The sequence below is a fragment of the Loxodonta africana genome, chromosome 22, assembly GCF_030014295.1.
Source record: "Loxodonta africana isolate mLoxAfr1 chromosome 22, mLoxAfr1.hap2, whole genome shotgun sequence".
NCBI classification, from domain to species: Eukaryota; Metazoa; Chordata; class Mammalia; order Proboscidea; family Elephantidae; genus Loxodonta; species Loxodonta africana.
In genome coordinates, this window is record NC_087363.1 from 28,102,218 (window position 1) to 28,118,395 (window position 16,178).

The 16,178-nt window shown below is 40.3% G+C and overlaps 1 protein-coding gene across 4 annotated transcripts in view; it reads right to left on the bottom strand.

Annotated features, from left to right (window-relative positions):
• KIF15 (kinesin family member 15) overlaps positions 1-16,178 on the bottom strand; it is a 61,640-nt gene that overhangs the window by 26,956 nt on the left and 18,506 nt on the right. For 3 of the 4 annotated variants that reach the window (XM_064274681.1, XM_064274679.1, XM_064274683.1), the window contains 9 exons: positions 15,209-15,418; positions 12,420-12,545; positions 12,184-12,306; positions 8,264-8,417; positions 7,438-7,514; positions 6,741-6,950; positions 5,743-5,920; positions 3,901-4,042; positions 2,646-2,787 (listed from right to left, as the gene is read on the bottom strand). In XM_064274681.1, the coding sequence (XP_064130751.1) occupies positions 2,646-2,787; positions 3,901-4,042; positions 5,743-5,920; positions 6,741-6,950; positions 7,438-7,514; positions 8,264-8,417; positions 12,184-12,306; positions 12,420-12,545; positions 15,209-15,418 (1,362 nt within the window). The remainder of the gene's footprint in view (positions 1-2,645; positions 2,788-3,900; positions 4,043-5,742; positions 5,921-6,740; positions 6,951-7,437; positions 7,515-8,263; positions 8,418-12,183; positions 12,307-12,419; positions 12,546-15,208; positions 15,419-16,178) is intronic. The other variant, XM_064274682.1, reaches the window with a different exon arrangement.

Genomic DNA, 16,178 nt, shown 5'->3' on the forward strand with positions numbered 1-16,178 from the left:
AAACAAAGAAAAGACTAATACATAAAAACCCCTAGAAATCACAAGCAAAAGATAAAGAACTCATTAAAAAATGGGCTCTTTTGTTCTCCGAAAAGGATATACAATTAGGCAATGAACTTACAAAAAGATGTTGTAGTCACTTTGGCAACAGTTTGGCAGTTCCTCAAAAAGTTAAACATAGATTTATCATGTGACCCAGCAATTCCACTCCTAGGGATATCCCAAAGAATTGAAAGCAGGGACTCAAACAAATGCTTCTTCACCAATGTTCATAGCAGCATTAATCACAATACCCAAAAGGTAGAAACAATCCAAGTGCCCGTCAACAGACAAATAGATACACAAAATGTAAGACGCCCATACAATGGGATATTATTCAGTCATAAAGAAAAACGAAGTTTTGACACATGCTACGACATGGATGAACTTTGAAAACATTATGCCAAGTGAAATAAGTCAGATGCAAAAGGACAAATATCGTATGATTCTACTTATATATCTAGAATAAGCAAATGTATAGAGACAGAAAGCAAATTAGAGGTTACCAGAAGCTGAGGGGACGGAGACTAGGGAGGTATTGCTTAAGGAATACAGAGCTTCTGTTTGCAGTGATAAAAGCTGTGGAAACAGATAGTGATGTTGGTTACACACTGAGAATGTAATCAATGTCACTGTACCGTTTGGTTAACATGGCACAACGCCAGCTATTCAGGATGGTGCTGAAAAATGAGTTCTCTCATGCTGAGAAGGTACGTGGTGCAGCCTCTTGCAGAGTACTTCAGTAGGATGGACTGAGGTGTCCTAAGACTACGACTTTTCCCTCAGAGAATCCACCCTGAAGAATGTCTGCACTGGAAACCACCTAAACAAGCTATGGGTCAGCCATACCATGGAAACCCAGGTTTAAAATGATGAGGTAAAGTCTGGGAATGTGGGAAGACCCAAGACATATCACTGAGTTTAAAAAAGCACATTGTAGAATAACATGGGTAGGATGATACCTTTTTTAAAAAAAAATAAAGTAAAACCATCTATGAAGCAGCTATATATACTCTCTCAGTCCATGTACATTTGCTGTACAAAAATGCTAAGCAAAAGAACTCCTGAATTAATAACAAACCACCTCTGGGGGTGGTGGCTGAAGGACTAGAATGTCCCCAAGTTGGCACTGATACTCAAAAGGAACTTTAACCTTCACTTGGTTAAATACACACACACACACACCTTTTAAACAAGGAGCATGTATTGATAACGTATTTGTGCAATTAAACATTAACAACAACAGCAACAAGAGATCTGAATTGCTATGCCACCCATGGCAAATCTTTTAACCCCCTTAGTCCTGTTTGCTCCATTACAAACCAAAGGGTAGTGCTAGAACACCAGAGGGCTTCAAGCTCTACAATTCTACTGCACTAAGGTGTTATAAACACAGCGTTATAAAATATTTGGCAATATTCTTAAAGTCTTTTAAAATAATTTCCTACACTAACAGATTTTAAAGTCTACTTTTTTAAAAAAGCAAACAGAAAAACTCTACCTTTCTAAGAAAAAAATTGCACTTTCCAGGTTAAATCATGATACAGACATATAATAGATTTTTGCACAAAATCAAAAACCCAAAAAAAGGAGAGCACCTTTTCCCTCAGCCACGGGACTAACTTTAAAATATCAGTATGCTTAAAGAGTAAGGAGAAGAAAATAAAACCACACCCGAGGTGTAGAACAATGTGCACAACTGGCTACCATGTGTGTAAAAGAGGAAAATAAAACACAAGAAGACTTGATAACATTGATCACCTCCAAGAAGGGTCTTGGATGACTGGAAGGACAGCAGAAGTCGCTGTACTTCCCTTGTACCTTTAAAAATTTGTCATGTGAATAAAAAAAAAAATGAATATAATTATTTTAAAGAGAAGTCTTCTATTAAAAAATGGTCCTGCTAAAAATAACCATGACAGATACATAAACATGTAATATTTTTAAAAAGTTTAAGATGCATAAGGAAGGTTTTTTTTAATCCTCAGAGAATTTGGTACAAAAGCTAAAATCATCATCGTCACCTTCTGGTGCTTTCCTTGTGCATTTCCCCTTCTCCCTCCTCACTCTCAGACACTTGCACACGTTTTCTCTTTTGAGGGCTATGGTTTTTAGGGAGAAAGCCTTCTGGTTATTCCCGGAGTTACTTATAATCCCTTAGTGGTCTTTGTCTTTAGGATTCCTATTCTTCCACTGCGAGCTTGAAGCACGTGATACGTGAGAGCAACAGCTGTCATTTACTGAGCTCAGCCCTGTGCCAGGCATTGCACCAACGATCTCACGCAATGCTCTAACAAACTTGCAATTAAATTATCCTCATCCACAGTTCAGAGACAAGAACTATGAGGCTCAGAGATCAGGAAACCCTGCCGAAGGTTAGTGGCCAATTGGAATTTGAACCCAGGTTTGACTCTAAATGCCGCATCCTTTCCTACAGCACCCTGCCTCTGGGGTACACACCAGAGCACGAGGACCAGCGCCACCCCAGGGTTAACTGACTGAAAGGGATTTGATCTGTAGCTGGAGGTAAACCATGCACTAGTTCCATTATTAGCAAAATGAGGCCACAATGCCTTATGGTGGAAGCATTGCTTCAGATTACCTACCTTAAGGGTTTCAGCATGAATTTTATTCAGCTGGGAAACTTCTTGCCGCTTGCAGACTTTGGTTGCTTCCAAAAGGTTTTCAAGATTAAAGTTCGCTTTTTGCAAAGACTGAAGCTCTGATTCCAATTCTAGCTGCTTTTTCCTAATAGGTGTAACACACTTGAGTATTTGAGGTAATGAGTCATGGCCTACATTTGTAGAGTACTTTATAATTTACAAGGAGCTCTAGAGGCGCAGTGCTTCAGCTCTCGCTGGAGGTTCGAACCCACCAGCTGCCCCACAGGAGAAGGATGTGGCAGTCTGCTTCGGTAAAGATTACAGCCTTGGAAACCCTACGGGGCAGAACTCTGTCCTAAAGGGTTGCTAAGAGTCAGAACCGACTCAACGGCAGTGGGTTGTAATTTTTATATTGTCATATAACTTTACAGTTGTCTCTTTTAATCAAAGATATTCTTTCAGATTATTACCCTGATTTTCCTATTGGGTAATACACAGCTTAGAGAAATTGATGACTATTTAAGGTATACAACTAGTAAATAGTAGAGCTCCAATTTTAAAAGCCCAAATAATCCCTAATGATGCCATATATATTATTTTTAAAACAAATATTTCCTTGACTATATTTTATGATTATTTTTGCTATTGTTAGGTGCTGCTGGTTGTTAGGTGCAAGTCAATTCTGAGCTCATATGATAGAGCAGAACTGCCCCACTGGGCTTTCTAGGCTGTAATCTTTACAGAAGATCACCGGGTCTTTCTCCTGCAGAGCTGCTGGGTGGTTCAAACCACCAACCTTTCAGTTAGCAGCTGAGTGCTAATCCATTGTGCCGCCAGAGCTCCTTATATTTTACGATAGGGTGACTTTTAGTTCTAATATGAATTATCTTTAATATTATTTATCTTTGTTTTCTTTTATGCAATGAGCATCAAGTAAGAATATTAATAAACCTATCATTTCTAAAACTCCTGATTTAGTGACTAAAATTAAGTAACCAGATAAAGAATTTACAATGTAAGCCCAACAGACACTAACGTCAACAGAAGCATCGCTTAAAACATTCATATCATATAGCTCATGAAATGTATTGAAGAGCCAGAAGCAAGCCTTTTCTCTTCATGCATAAGTTAGTTGTTAATGTGAAGGTTTAATATTTAAAGTGAAATGTCCAGTTAAATTTTCAATGTTAAACACTAAAGCGAACCAGCATTAAAAGATACTAAAATAGGTAAGCACGTATGTTTATTGACACTTTACCTCGTTAGTTCTTTGAATTCTTCATATTCTTGCTTCGAATTATTCAGCTCTGTCTGAATTTGCAGGAGTTGTGCTTTTAACTTCTCAGTGTTTGCCAATGAACATGGCTCTTTTGGAGCTTTAGGAGAGAAACCTTGCTGACCTGTTAAGAAGGAAACCACCTCAGTCTTTGAAATGACAAAAAATAACACAACACATTTTCTAAGTGCTTTGTCAGATATCAATCTGAGGCACAAGGAGGAAAAAGAAGAGACATGGGTTAGAAGGTGGGCCCTAAACCACAAAAGCGTGCAACTCAGCAGGAGAGACAGGGGTCAACACAGCTCATCAAAGATACTGGAAGCTGCATGAAGAAGCTCAGAGGCCACAGGATGGAGGCACATGTGTAAGCCGATGCCTTTCCAGCTGGAGAAGGAGCAAACAAGGAGTGAAGCAACATGCATAAATCTGGATGGAGAAACATCGACAGTTGGACTTTGCAGCAATTAATGGTAAAAGGTAATGTTAACAGTCTGTGGATTATTGAGGACATGGAACAAACAGTAAATGCAGTGGGTGAAAGAACTTATCATCCGCCAGGTTACGTGCTGTCGAGTCAGTTCCAACTCATGGCGACCCTAGGTACAACAGAACGGAACACTGCCCGGTCCTACTCTATCTTCATAATTCTTTCTGTGCTTGAGCCCACTGTGTCAATCCACCTCCTCTTTTTCACTGACCCTCTACCTTACCAAGTGTGATGTCCTTCTCCTGGGACTGGTCCCTCCTGGTAACATGTCCAAAGCACATGAGACAAAGTCTTGCCGTCCTCACTTCCAAGAGCCACCCTGGCTGTACTTCTTCCAAGACAGATTTGTTCATTCTCCTGGCAGTCCATGGTATAGTCAATATTCTTTGCCAATACCATAATTCAAAGGCATCAATTCTTTTTCGGTCTTCCTTATTCACTGTCCAGCTTTCGCATGCATATAAGGCAATCAAAAATATCACAGCTTGGGTCAGGTGCACCTTAGTCCTTAGTCCTCAAAATGACATCTTTGCTTTTCAATCCTTTAAAGAGGTCTTTTGCAGCAGATTTGCCCAATTCCATGGGCATTGATTATGGATCCAAGTAAAATGAAATCCTTCATAACTTCATTCTCTTCTCCATTTATCATGATGTTGCTTATTGGTTCAACTGCGAGGATTTTTGTTTTCTTTATGTTGAGGTGTAATGTATACTGAAGGCTGTAGTCTTTGATCTTCATCAGTAAGTGCTTTAACTCTTCTTCACTTTCGGCAAGCAAGGTTGTGTCATCTGCATATTGCCGGTTGTTAAGGAGTCTTCCACCAATCCGGATGCCACATTCTTCATATAATCCAGCTTCTCAGATTATTTGCTCAGCATACAGATTGAATAGGTATGGTGAAAGCCTGATGCACACCTTTCCTAATTTTGAATCATGCAGTATCCCCTCGTTCTGTTGCAACGATTGCCTCTTGTTCTAAGTACAGGTTCCACATAAGCACAATTAAGTGTTCTGGAATTCCCGTTCTTCCCCAGTTGTATTTTGAGAGCCTTCCAACCTTAGGGGCTCATCTTCTGGCACTATATCAATGTTCTGCTGCTATTCATAAGGTTTTCACTGGTAATTTTTTCAGAAGTAGACTGCCACGTCTTTCTTCCAAGTCTGACTTAGTCTGGAGGCTCCACTGAAACCTGTCCAGCTAGGTTGACCCTGCTGGCATCTGAAATACCAGTGGCATAGCTTCCAGCATCCCAGCAACATATAAGCCACCACAGTAGGACAAACTGACAGATGGATGGTGGATCTACAAGGTATTTATACGCTCATCCCTTACCTTTGTCGTTTTTCTCTGCGTCACATACTTCAGAGAAAGCTTTTTCTAGTTTTGCAATGGTCTGGGCATCCATTTCTTGGGCTTTTTTCACGGGCTCTAATAATCTCAGTCTTCTATTTTCTTCCCTGAGGGAATGATTTTCCATAGCATACTTTGCAACTCTGGGGTGGTGCTCAATCTATGACAGAAGAATTACAGACACAGCATATTTGCATCCACTTCCTTAATGAACAAGTCTTTCCAAAAAGCCCGCCACTGTGGAAAGCAACTTGGCATTTGTGATCAGATTGAAATGCTCATAGAACAACTCTGTCATTCTACATCTGAGTTCTATGACTTTCACCTGGGGCCCAAGGAGATAAGCACAAGGGTGTCCACTACAGCAGACTCTTCATGTAAAGTGGACAGGCCAAATGTACGGTGGGGGTGTGGGAGAGAATAACGAAACTCTGACGACTAAGTGTGAATGCCCTCCAAGATACAATGCTAAATGAAAAAGGCAAGGTGCAGAAAAGTGTGTACGCTGTGCTGTCTTTTGTATACAAAAGGAATAAAACTATCCATATTTTTATATTAGTGTGAATATACATAAAAAAAAAAAAACTCTGGAAAGATACACAAAAAAACTGATAACAGATTGTCTTTGGGTTTTGACCATGGGCCTGTTATTACCTATCCATCCTCCCCAGGGAAAAGGAAAAACAAAACAAAAAAACTTTTCTCAAAGTTTTTCAACTCTAAAGAGACTACCTATTCAGATAACCACAAGCGCCCACTAAGGTAAATCATGCTTGGCCTGCTGGGGCTGAGTTCTATGGTACCAGTATCACTACATTTTCCCTTCAGGTTGTTTGATTTTAGAAAAGGAGGAAAAGGAAATATGAAATCATTCTGTCAGTTGAGTTCATTTAAAACAATTTCCATTGTACAAAAATTACAAGAATTCAGTGACAATTTTATGTTTCTTCTGAAATTTTTTCCAAATGCCATGCACTCACCTGTTCTCGCAGAGTCTGAATCTCATCTCTTAATTCTGAGAGCAAACGATCCTGCTCCTCGGGCAGAAAGCTTCCCCGAGATTCCTTGTGGAGCTTCTCCAGCCGCGTTATTTGATCTTCTCGAAATTTCACAATCATTTTATTAGATTGGATAAATTTTTCCTTTTTGATCGTGAGGTCTTCTAATTGGGTAACTTTTTCTATTAGAGCCTTAAGAAAGCCAAAACTTGGTTAAACAAAAATAATTCAGCTTCCCTAAATATTCATAAACCTACAAATAAACACTAACTTCACATTTAATCTTTTTTTCGATAATATATTACGGTGTGTTCAGTGAAGGTTTACACAGCAGTTTAGGTTCCCAATCAACAATTTCTACACAAGTTGTTCAGTGACATTGGTAACATTCTTTATAATGGGTGAACAGTCCCTATGTCCATTTTGGTTGTTCCATTTCCATTAATCTAGTTTCCCTGCTCCCTCACATTCTCATCTTGGTTTTAAAGTAATTGTTAACCATTTGGTCACATATAGGTAATTTTTTAATTCACGTTTAATCTTAAAGGTAAAATTAGATTCTTCACAGCCTTCTTTTATTTATTTGGTGCCATTTACTTCACTTAGTAAGGCAATAATAACCACACAGTAAAAACGTGAAGTATCTTGAATCCCCATTATACCAAACTCAGTTTCCTACCTTCCTTTCCTGTTCAGACTTCTTAAAGAATAACATTGCCTCTCGGAAACACTTCACATAGTTAGTCTTCTCTGGGTCTGTAATTGATCCAGTAAGGAAGAAAAGAAAAAAGGAGAGGGGGGAAAAAAAGGTTTATTTCTCAAAATTTTAAAACCAAAAGATGAACTAAAATAGGCAGCATTTGATGGACTGCTCTCTCAACTAACCTAAAAGAACCAGACTGCCATCACAGGATTATAGATTCAAATTAACCCATTCTACATATTATTCTTTAACAAAAAATCAGTTTCTCTTTATTTAGTAAATGTATACAGATTACATATGGTATGACAGAATCTTAGAAGTGGCCCTAAAATAAATTGGGAGAGTCTTACTGGGTTATGTGCATATCGTTCTTGAGATCTATTTCACTCTCGTGGTTTTATGGATTTCAAATTAACTCATGCTACACATTAGCTCTTCTCTGAAGAAAAATTAAATTTCTCTTATCCTGTTTTGTAAACATAAACGGATTACATATGGTATGACAGAATATTAGAAGTGAATATAAACATAATTTATTAGTATCTTTGTAGCATATAAAAAAAAATTTTTTTTTTTGTAGCATATATTAGGGATGAATTGTTAAGAATTATTTTGATTCCCTCTTCCCACCACATTTCACAGAATTCAGTGCCTCTGGTATGTGTATATGATTACAAAGTACCGTGTTCCTATGTAGGTAAAATAAACAGAAAGGGATCAATATGGGCAGATTACATAGTCTTATCATGGCTGCCAATCCATCAGCAAGGGTTCTCATACTAGTATTAGCAGGTGGCCTTACCCAGGATAAAGGACATGTTGCTCATCTCACCTCTGGTCAGAAAGCTTTCTGGTAGTACCTGCCCTGAAGTAAACTGGGCCAGTTGTTCTTTGAGCCTCTTCACTTCAGCTTGCAGCTGGCTCACATTTCCTTGGGTGTCTTCATTTACCACTGCCTGTTTAAGAATTTTTAAGGAAGCATTAAAAGAATGTTCTTTGAATTGTACAGTCCTATATTCACATTTTTTTCTATGGTCTGGAGTGAGGAACACCAAATGAAGCTGTACCTCCATCTCACCCACAGTCCAAAGGCCACCAGAATCACAGTCTGCAGGCCTGCAGAGGAAGCTTCCCTTCTCTGGGCCTTCACATGTGGGGCCAGAGACAGACCAGCACCAGCCAAGCTCTCTGCCCCCTTACTACTCCTTGCTTCGGCTCCTACTTACCTCCTCCCTCTGCTGAACAGCCCTGGGTGCTGTTGGACTAGATCACCCTTGGGATCTAGGTATGTTCACCTAACACTTCCTTCTCCTAAAGGGCAGCTTCTCCCTCCTGAAGAAGGGCACACACCTCCATGGGTGTCATCTCCCCTGTCCTGACACACAGTGGTGAAGGAGCCTAGCCTATAAGAGCGTGATGACCTGAAGGACTGGCCCAACATCCATCAGCTTGGCTGAAACAACTCTTCTCAGAGGAATCCAACACTGTATCAAGTCTTAACAGCCTTCCTGGAAGGATAAGGTGGCTTGACAGCTCCATCTGGTTTTCATCACACTAAAGGCCATCTTCAATTTTCTTAAAAGAAATGCTTCATTTGAGACAAGTTTTAAAAGGGTTTAAAAGGCCACAAAGACCTTCAGGGTGACCACAACGGCCAATAGCTGAGTACCACCCAGGTTAAATGTACCCAATTCTGAAATACCTGACACTTAGTGAGGGAAGAAACCCGCTAACATTCCCAAGGTCCCCTGAGTTCTTGTCATAGGCCTAGCAGCCTGCCCAATGGGAGAGATTTAAATAGCTCATCTTTAAACAAGTCCCAGATAGCCCAGCCAGTAGCAATGAGACAGTTCCCACTGGTAGGCTGCAGCAGGGGGCTTACCATTGATAGTGACTAGTATAAGGATCCTAGCTTTGCTGTTCTGTATGTCAAGAAGTTATTTCAGTTGCTCCTAATTCTCACAGCCAGCCTCATTATGAGGCATGCCTGTACACTTTGACATCACTGTCACATTGGTGACATCATAATTTTAATTATCACTGCAGTTCTCCACTCTTCAAAGACTCCCAGTAAGTACCCAGAAATAGGGTCAGAAAGCTCTAGTCATTTTTTCTGTTCATATAACAAATACCCAACTACAAATCATAATCTGAGGACATAAAATGAACTACTCTTCTGATTTACCCAGGTGTGGCCCCAGAAAAGTTTAATTAAAAAAAGAAAGCAGAAAGAAAAGAAACAAAACCTACAAGTTGATCTCCATATCCATGGATTCTGTATTTGCAAATTTGCCTACTTGCTAAAATTTATTTGTAACACCAAAATCAATATTTAGAACACTTCTGTCATCATTTGTCGGCATGCACAGAGAGGCAAAAAAATTTAAGTCACTGAACGCACATTGTGTTGAAAAGCAAAGATGTTACCTTGAAGACTAAGGTGTGCCTGACCCAAGCCATGGTATCTTTAATCACATCATATGCATGCGAAAGCTAGACAATGGATAAGAAAGACCAAAGAAGAATTGATGCTTTTGAATTGTGGTATTGGTGAAGAATATTGAATATACCGTGGACTGCGAAAAGAACAAACAAATCTGTCTTGGAAGAAGCACAACCAGAATGCTCCTTGGAAGCAAGGATGGCGAGACTATACCTTACATACTTTGGACACGTTGTCAGGAAAGATTGGTCCCTGGAGAAGGACATCATGCTTGGTAAAGTACAGCATCAACAAAAAAAAAGAAGACCCTCAACAAGATGTGACACGGTGGCTGCAACAATGTGCTCAAGCATAACAACGATTGTGGGCATGGTGCAGGACCAGGCAGTGTTTCTTTCTGTTGTGCATGGGGTCGCTATGGGACAGCACCTAACAACAAGGCACACATTCCCAGCTGAGGTCGAACAAGGCAAAACTCTACCTTTTTGTTCCAACTCCCAAACTATAAACAAATGTCCTTTTCACTATTTAGTACATTTTTTGCATTTTTGTGCTTTACGTTGGTGATTCTGCCATTTAAAATGGCCCCCACGCATAGTGCCGAAGCGCTGTCTCCTGTTCCTAAGTGCAAGGCTGTGTGAAGTGCCTTACAGAAAAAACATGTGTGTCAGATAAGCTTTGTTCAGGCATGAGCTATAGTTCTACTTTCAAGAGTTCAAAGTTAATGAATTAATAATATATATTTAAAAAGTATCTTTAAACAGAAACACACAGAAAACAAGGTTATGTATTGTTTGCTGTTGTTAGTTTCCATCTCCGACTCATGGCAACTTTATGTGTAACAGAACTAAATGTTACCCAGTCCTGCGTCTTCCTTACGATCGTTGGTATCTTTAAGTCCATTACTCTGGTTATGTGTCAGTTCATCTCACTGAGGGTTTCTCTTGTTTTCGCTGACCTTCTATTTTACCAACCACGATGTATGCATACGGTGATAGACTGATGTTGTTAGCAGAGGCTCACAGAAACCAACCCTGTATTTCTCCCAAGAGCAATGGCTTAGCATTCGCTATTCCAGCGTTCGTGGCAACTTTATAGAACATAATGCAAATAATGAGAATTAACTGTATGTCCCTCGAATGTAGTATGTGACTACCTCAGGGGTTGAGGAGACTATTCTAGCTGACGGAGAAGAGTCAACATGGACCTTTTCACTCTCACCGTAACTAGATGATCAGATGATCATGACATTTACTTCTGAGATAAGAATGGCCAATTTTCCCCCTTGAAGGAAAAAGGAAATTAATCAACCAATTTATGGCACTAGGATTCCTTTTTCTGGAACCAAAGGGTCTCCAACCTCTTCAAAGCAAGCTGTGAACTCCTTGGTCTTTTGACAATCTACACCAGGGGTTGGCAAACCATGCCCATGGGTCAAACCCAGCCCACTGCCTGTTTCTGTAAGTAAGGTTTTGTTGAAACCAGGTCACACTAATTTGTTTACATATTATTTATGGCTGCTTTCTGAATTACAGGAAACCCTGGTGGCTTAATGGTTAAGTGCTACGGCTGCTAACCAAAAGGTCGGCAGTTCAAATCCATCAGGCACTCCTTGGAAACTCTATGGGGCAGCTCTACTCTGTCCTATAGGGTTGGTATGAGTTGGAATTGACTCGATGGCAACACTTTGGTTTGGTTTTGGTTTTCTGAATTACAAAGCAAAGTTGAGTAGCTGGGACACAGATCAAATGGTCCAAGAAGTGTAAAACACCTATCATCTGGCCCTTTACAAGCAAAGTTTGCTGACCTCTGGTATACACCAACATCAAGGAAGATTCTTGTATGTAAAGTAAAATGCAGAATTCGTGGAGTCACAGACAACTTGAAAGACAGTTTGTCAATGTTATCAAATTATTTTCATAGTGTACCACCTCTGCAAACACACACACACACACACACACACACACACACACACACCTGCTAGCATGATTTAGGCAAGTAAATTTAGTCTCCAAACAAATAACAAAGGAAAAACTAGTTTTTCTCTTAAGAAAAACTAGCCAAACAATAACACCCATAAGAATCTAACCTGGGTCTCCAATTATACCATGTATGAAACAGTTGTATGAAAAATGAAATGGAAATCTGGAAGTTAAGATAAGCTTTCATGGAGAAATAAAAAAGTATGGTTAATATTAGGATAATCAGAAAAACGGGATGCTACAAGTTTAGGTATTTTTCTAAATTGTTTAATAAAGCATGCTCAGAAGAATTTTTACCTTGTTTTTAATCAGCTTGGCTCTTTGAGCGAAATTAAGCGTTGACAGGGTTTCCCCAAAACACCTGGATCCAGGATGAACGTTTGCAATTATGGCTGTTTTGGCATTACCTCCAAGGGAATCCTGTTTAATGACATGAATAGTCCACATTTTCAGGTGAGAAATCACACGACCCACTGTCTGCCATAGTGAGCATAATGAAAACCAAGAGCCCAGGAAGCTCTGGTCTACTTTACCCGCAGTAAGAAGGTGAGTTTGGAGTCTCTGTAGCAAACGTGCCTCTGTTTTCCGTTGCCCACATCAACAAGTGCAGTAATCACTTGGCCCAGGCAGCTCAATGATCGATTTATATTACCTGCTTCCTGAGGGGATGGGGAAAAAGAAAAAAAAAAAATTAGGTACACTGGTTACCTTTTGGTATTTTGAATTCCAATAGTTCAAGCAGGGGTGACAACTCTGGATGGAAAGTCAAGGCAGAGACAATATGAGTTAAGGATAACTAACATTTCAACAAAAAGATGCGCTCAGCTATTCCTAACCTGCTCCTATTCGATATACACTGCAATTTAGTGTTCAAAGACAAACATAAAAAATCACGTGCAGGAAAAAAATTACATTAATTCCCTTCATGATTGTAATAGTTTAAAATTGATCTGTAGGTAAGGATAAAGACCAGAAAAGGCCAGAGGAAAAAGCTGGGATAGTACGCATTTTTCAATCCTTGTGTTAAATATTTGCTACATTATTTAAAAAAATCCATTGCTGTTGAGTCAATTCTGACTAATAGTGACCCTATAGCACAGAGTAGAACTGCCCCTAGGGCTTCCAAGGAGCAGCTGGGGCATTTGAACTGCCAGCCTTTTTGGTTAGCAGCTGAGCTCTTAACCACTGCATTGCATTATAAGGGTGTGATAACTAACAATCTACCTTCCAGGCCCTCAAAGCTACTGACAATTACAAAAAAAATTCAGTCTAATCCTATGAAGTATCATAAAACCTAAGCCTTCTGATTTCCTGTTCATTCTCTTTCTATATCATGAAGAGGGCACAGAAAGAGGACAGGGAAAGGAAAATAATTTGAGGGTGTTCCTCAATGGACAAGTACTCCTCTTACTATCCTTACCATTTCCTACTAAGGACTTTGGTGGCTACTGGAGTCACCTCCAACTCATGGCAACCCCACGTGGGTCAGAACAAAACTGTGCTCTCCAGGGTTTTCAACGGCTGATTTTTCAGAAGTAGATCGTCAGGCCTTTCTTCTAAGGTGCCTCTGGGTGGGCTTGAGCCTCCAACCTCTCAGTTAGCAGCTAAATGCATTAACCGTCTTTTCCACCCAGAGACTCCTAAAGTATAACAATACAATGGATTGGGAAGACAGGAAAAATGTTTGGACTAAATGATCACATTGGATTTTTACTGTAAATAGCATCTGCAACGGTGGAAGTGTAGACAAAAAAGAGAAAAAGAATGAAAATTATAAAGCAAGATGTACTAAATTCAGAGTTGCTACAATTCATTATCATTCAGTAAATGAGAAAGGCAGTGTAGTGTCATGGCTGAGGGCACTATTCCCGGAGCTACATGACATCAGCTTGAACCTGAGCTCTACCGTTATTAGCTGTGTGACCCTTTTCTTTAACTGTACAATTAAAAAGGATAATAGTACCCATTTCCCAGAGTTGCTGGGAAAGTTAAATGAGTTAAGATATGCAGCACACTTGCAAGCGTGCTGGCATATGTGCTATTATAAGTGCATACTATTATCACCATGTGCCATGAGAAACACAAGCCCTTCTGCTTGAAACTGCCAAGAACTCAGAGGCTCAAATCCTCACTTATAACGCAAAGAGTGGAAACCCTGGTGGCGTAGTGGTTAAGTGCTACAGCTGCTAACTAAAGGGTTGGCAGTTCGAATCCACCAGGCGCTCCTTCGAAACCCTACGGGGCAGTTCTACTCAGTCCTATAGGGTCACTATGAGTCGGAATCAACTCGATGGCACTGGGTGGGTAATGCAAAAAGATCTCTCCTCCACCATTCCCAACTCTTCTCCCCTTGCCCACATACATCCTAAACTACAGAATCCACACGTATTTATTGACAATATGTATTGCAGTCTATATAACACACGTAGAACCTCTGCTCCCACTGCTGATATCTTAGCCTGGGACTAGGCCCTTAACCTTTCATACCTGAGATATTTATTCAACAGCCTAACTCATCTTCTTTCTCTTTAGGCTCTCCCCTCTTGAATCTGGCATTGGTGGTGCGGTGGCTAAGTTTTTATGAAACAGGCTTTCTTCATGAAATCACTCATCTACTCAAAACTTTTAAGGACTTCCTAGTGTCAGCTCAGGAAACCCTGGTGGCGTAGTGGTTAAGTGCTATGGCTGCTAACCAAGAGCTTGGCAGTTCGAATCCGCCAGGCGCTCCCTGGAAACTCTATGGGGCGGTTCTACTCTGTCCTATAGGGTTGCTATGAGTCAGAATCGATTTGATGGCAGTGGGTTTGGTTTGGTTTTGGTTTTAGTGTCAGCTGAGTGCAAACTTGGCCTGGCACTCCTCGTCCTCAGTGATCCGAGTCCACCTGCTTACCTAACCCCAGTCCAGCCACTGGGTCCATGCTGAAATATGTCATACTCACTAAGCAACCACAATAACCCTTGAGATGTTCCCCTGCGGAGCATGTATTCCCTGCTCCTCTCTCCCTCCCCAAATCTTGTTCCCTCTGAGACTCAAGAACCACTTCTTTCCTGAGCTTCCCCCAAGCAGTCCCTGTCACATGCATCTTCCTCTGACCTCTGCTGCCACTTGTACCATTAACCCCCTAGTATGAATTCAAACACTTTTGCTTCTGCCAGAGTTGTCCTATTCCATGTATATTTACTGTCTCCGCCACACAACAAAATATGTTTCATTCAGATGGAAGCAATTTCTTATTTCTTTGTAGCCCACACAACACTTTGCTTGGTATTGACTTCTAGTAAGAATTCACACACAAGTTGAAGACCATAATTTCATTGTTACCTTCAACCTCATCCCTTCTGTGTGGGTATCTTTTTGCCTTTCAGAGCCTGCTAAATCCACCATGTTGAGGAGGGAGGTACGGATGTTCACAGTCTCGTTCATCTTCTCCATTGACTCTATCGTAATTGTGAAGACTGCGTGGGACCGAGAGGACTCTCGATTCATGGATGTCGATGCCACGCGTCTGTTTCTCCATCCTCCAGACAATACCTAGGCAGAAGGAAAATATATGAAAAGAAGCAACAGTGTGTATGTTTAAGAAAAACTTAAGACATAAAATAAGTACCTGAGAATCACTCATTTTAATAAGTACAGGCATATAGCTAATTATCTGCTTAAACAATATTTACACAAAGGGTATCTCCCCTCTAAAACAGGCGTGGGGAATGTACGGCCTTGCCATTGTTATCTAGCTCACTAAGTGAAATTATAGTATCACAAGTGGTACACAACAGCCACCAGAATCATCAGTAGGAAATTTGTAAAGAGTAGTGAGAAAGAATACTGGTCTACCAAGGAACATTCTCAAATTATTTTCCTTACCCTGTCCTTTTCCTGTTCCCTCTCCATAATATGGAAAGAGAGTCAACAAGAAAACAGAAGGTTTACATTCTAGAACTGGTTTTGCCACTCTCTATTTGTGTTAACTTAATGCAAACCACAAAATCTCTTTGAATGTCTTTATCTAGACAATAAGAAAGGTGGACAAGATAAATCTCTATATTATCTCGAAGGCAAAGTTTTGTCAGCTCTTTTGGTCTTCAAAGAATTGTTTTTTTCCTTCCCTATACCCTGGTGACATAGTGGCTAAGCGCTATGGCTGCTAACCAAAAGGTCAGCAGTTTGAATCCACCAGGCACTCCTTGCAAACTCTACAGGACAGTTCTACTCTGTCCTATAGGGTTGCTGTGAGTCGGAATCGACTCGACGGCAGTGGGTTTGGTTTGGTTTTTTCGTATTCCCTACGAAA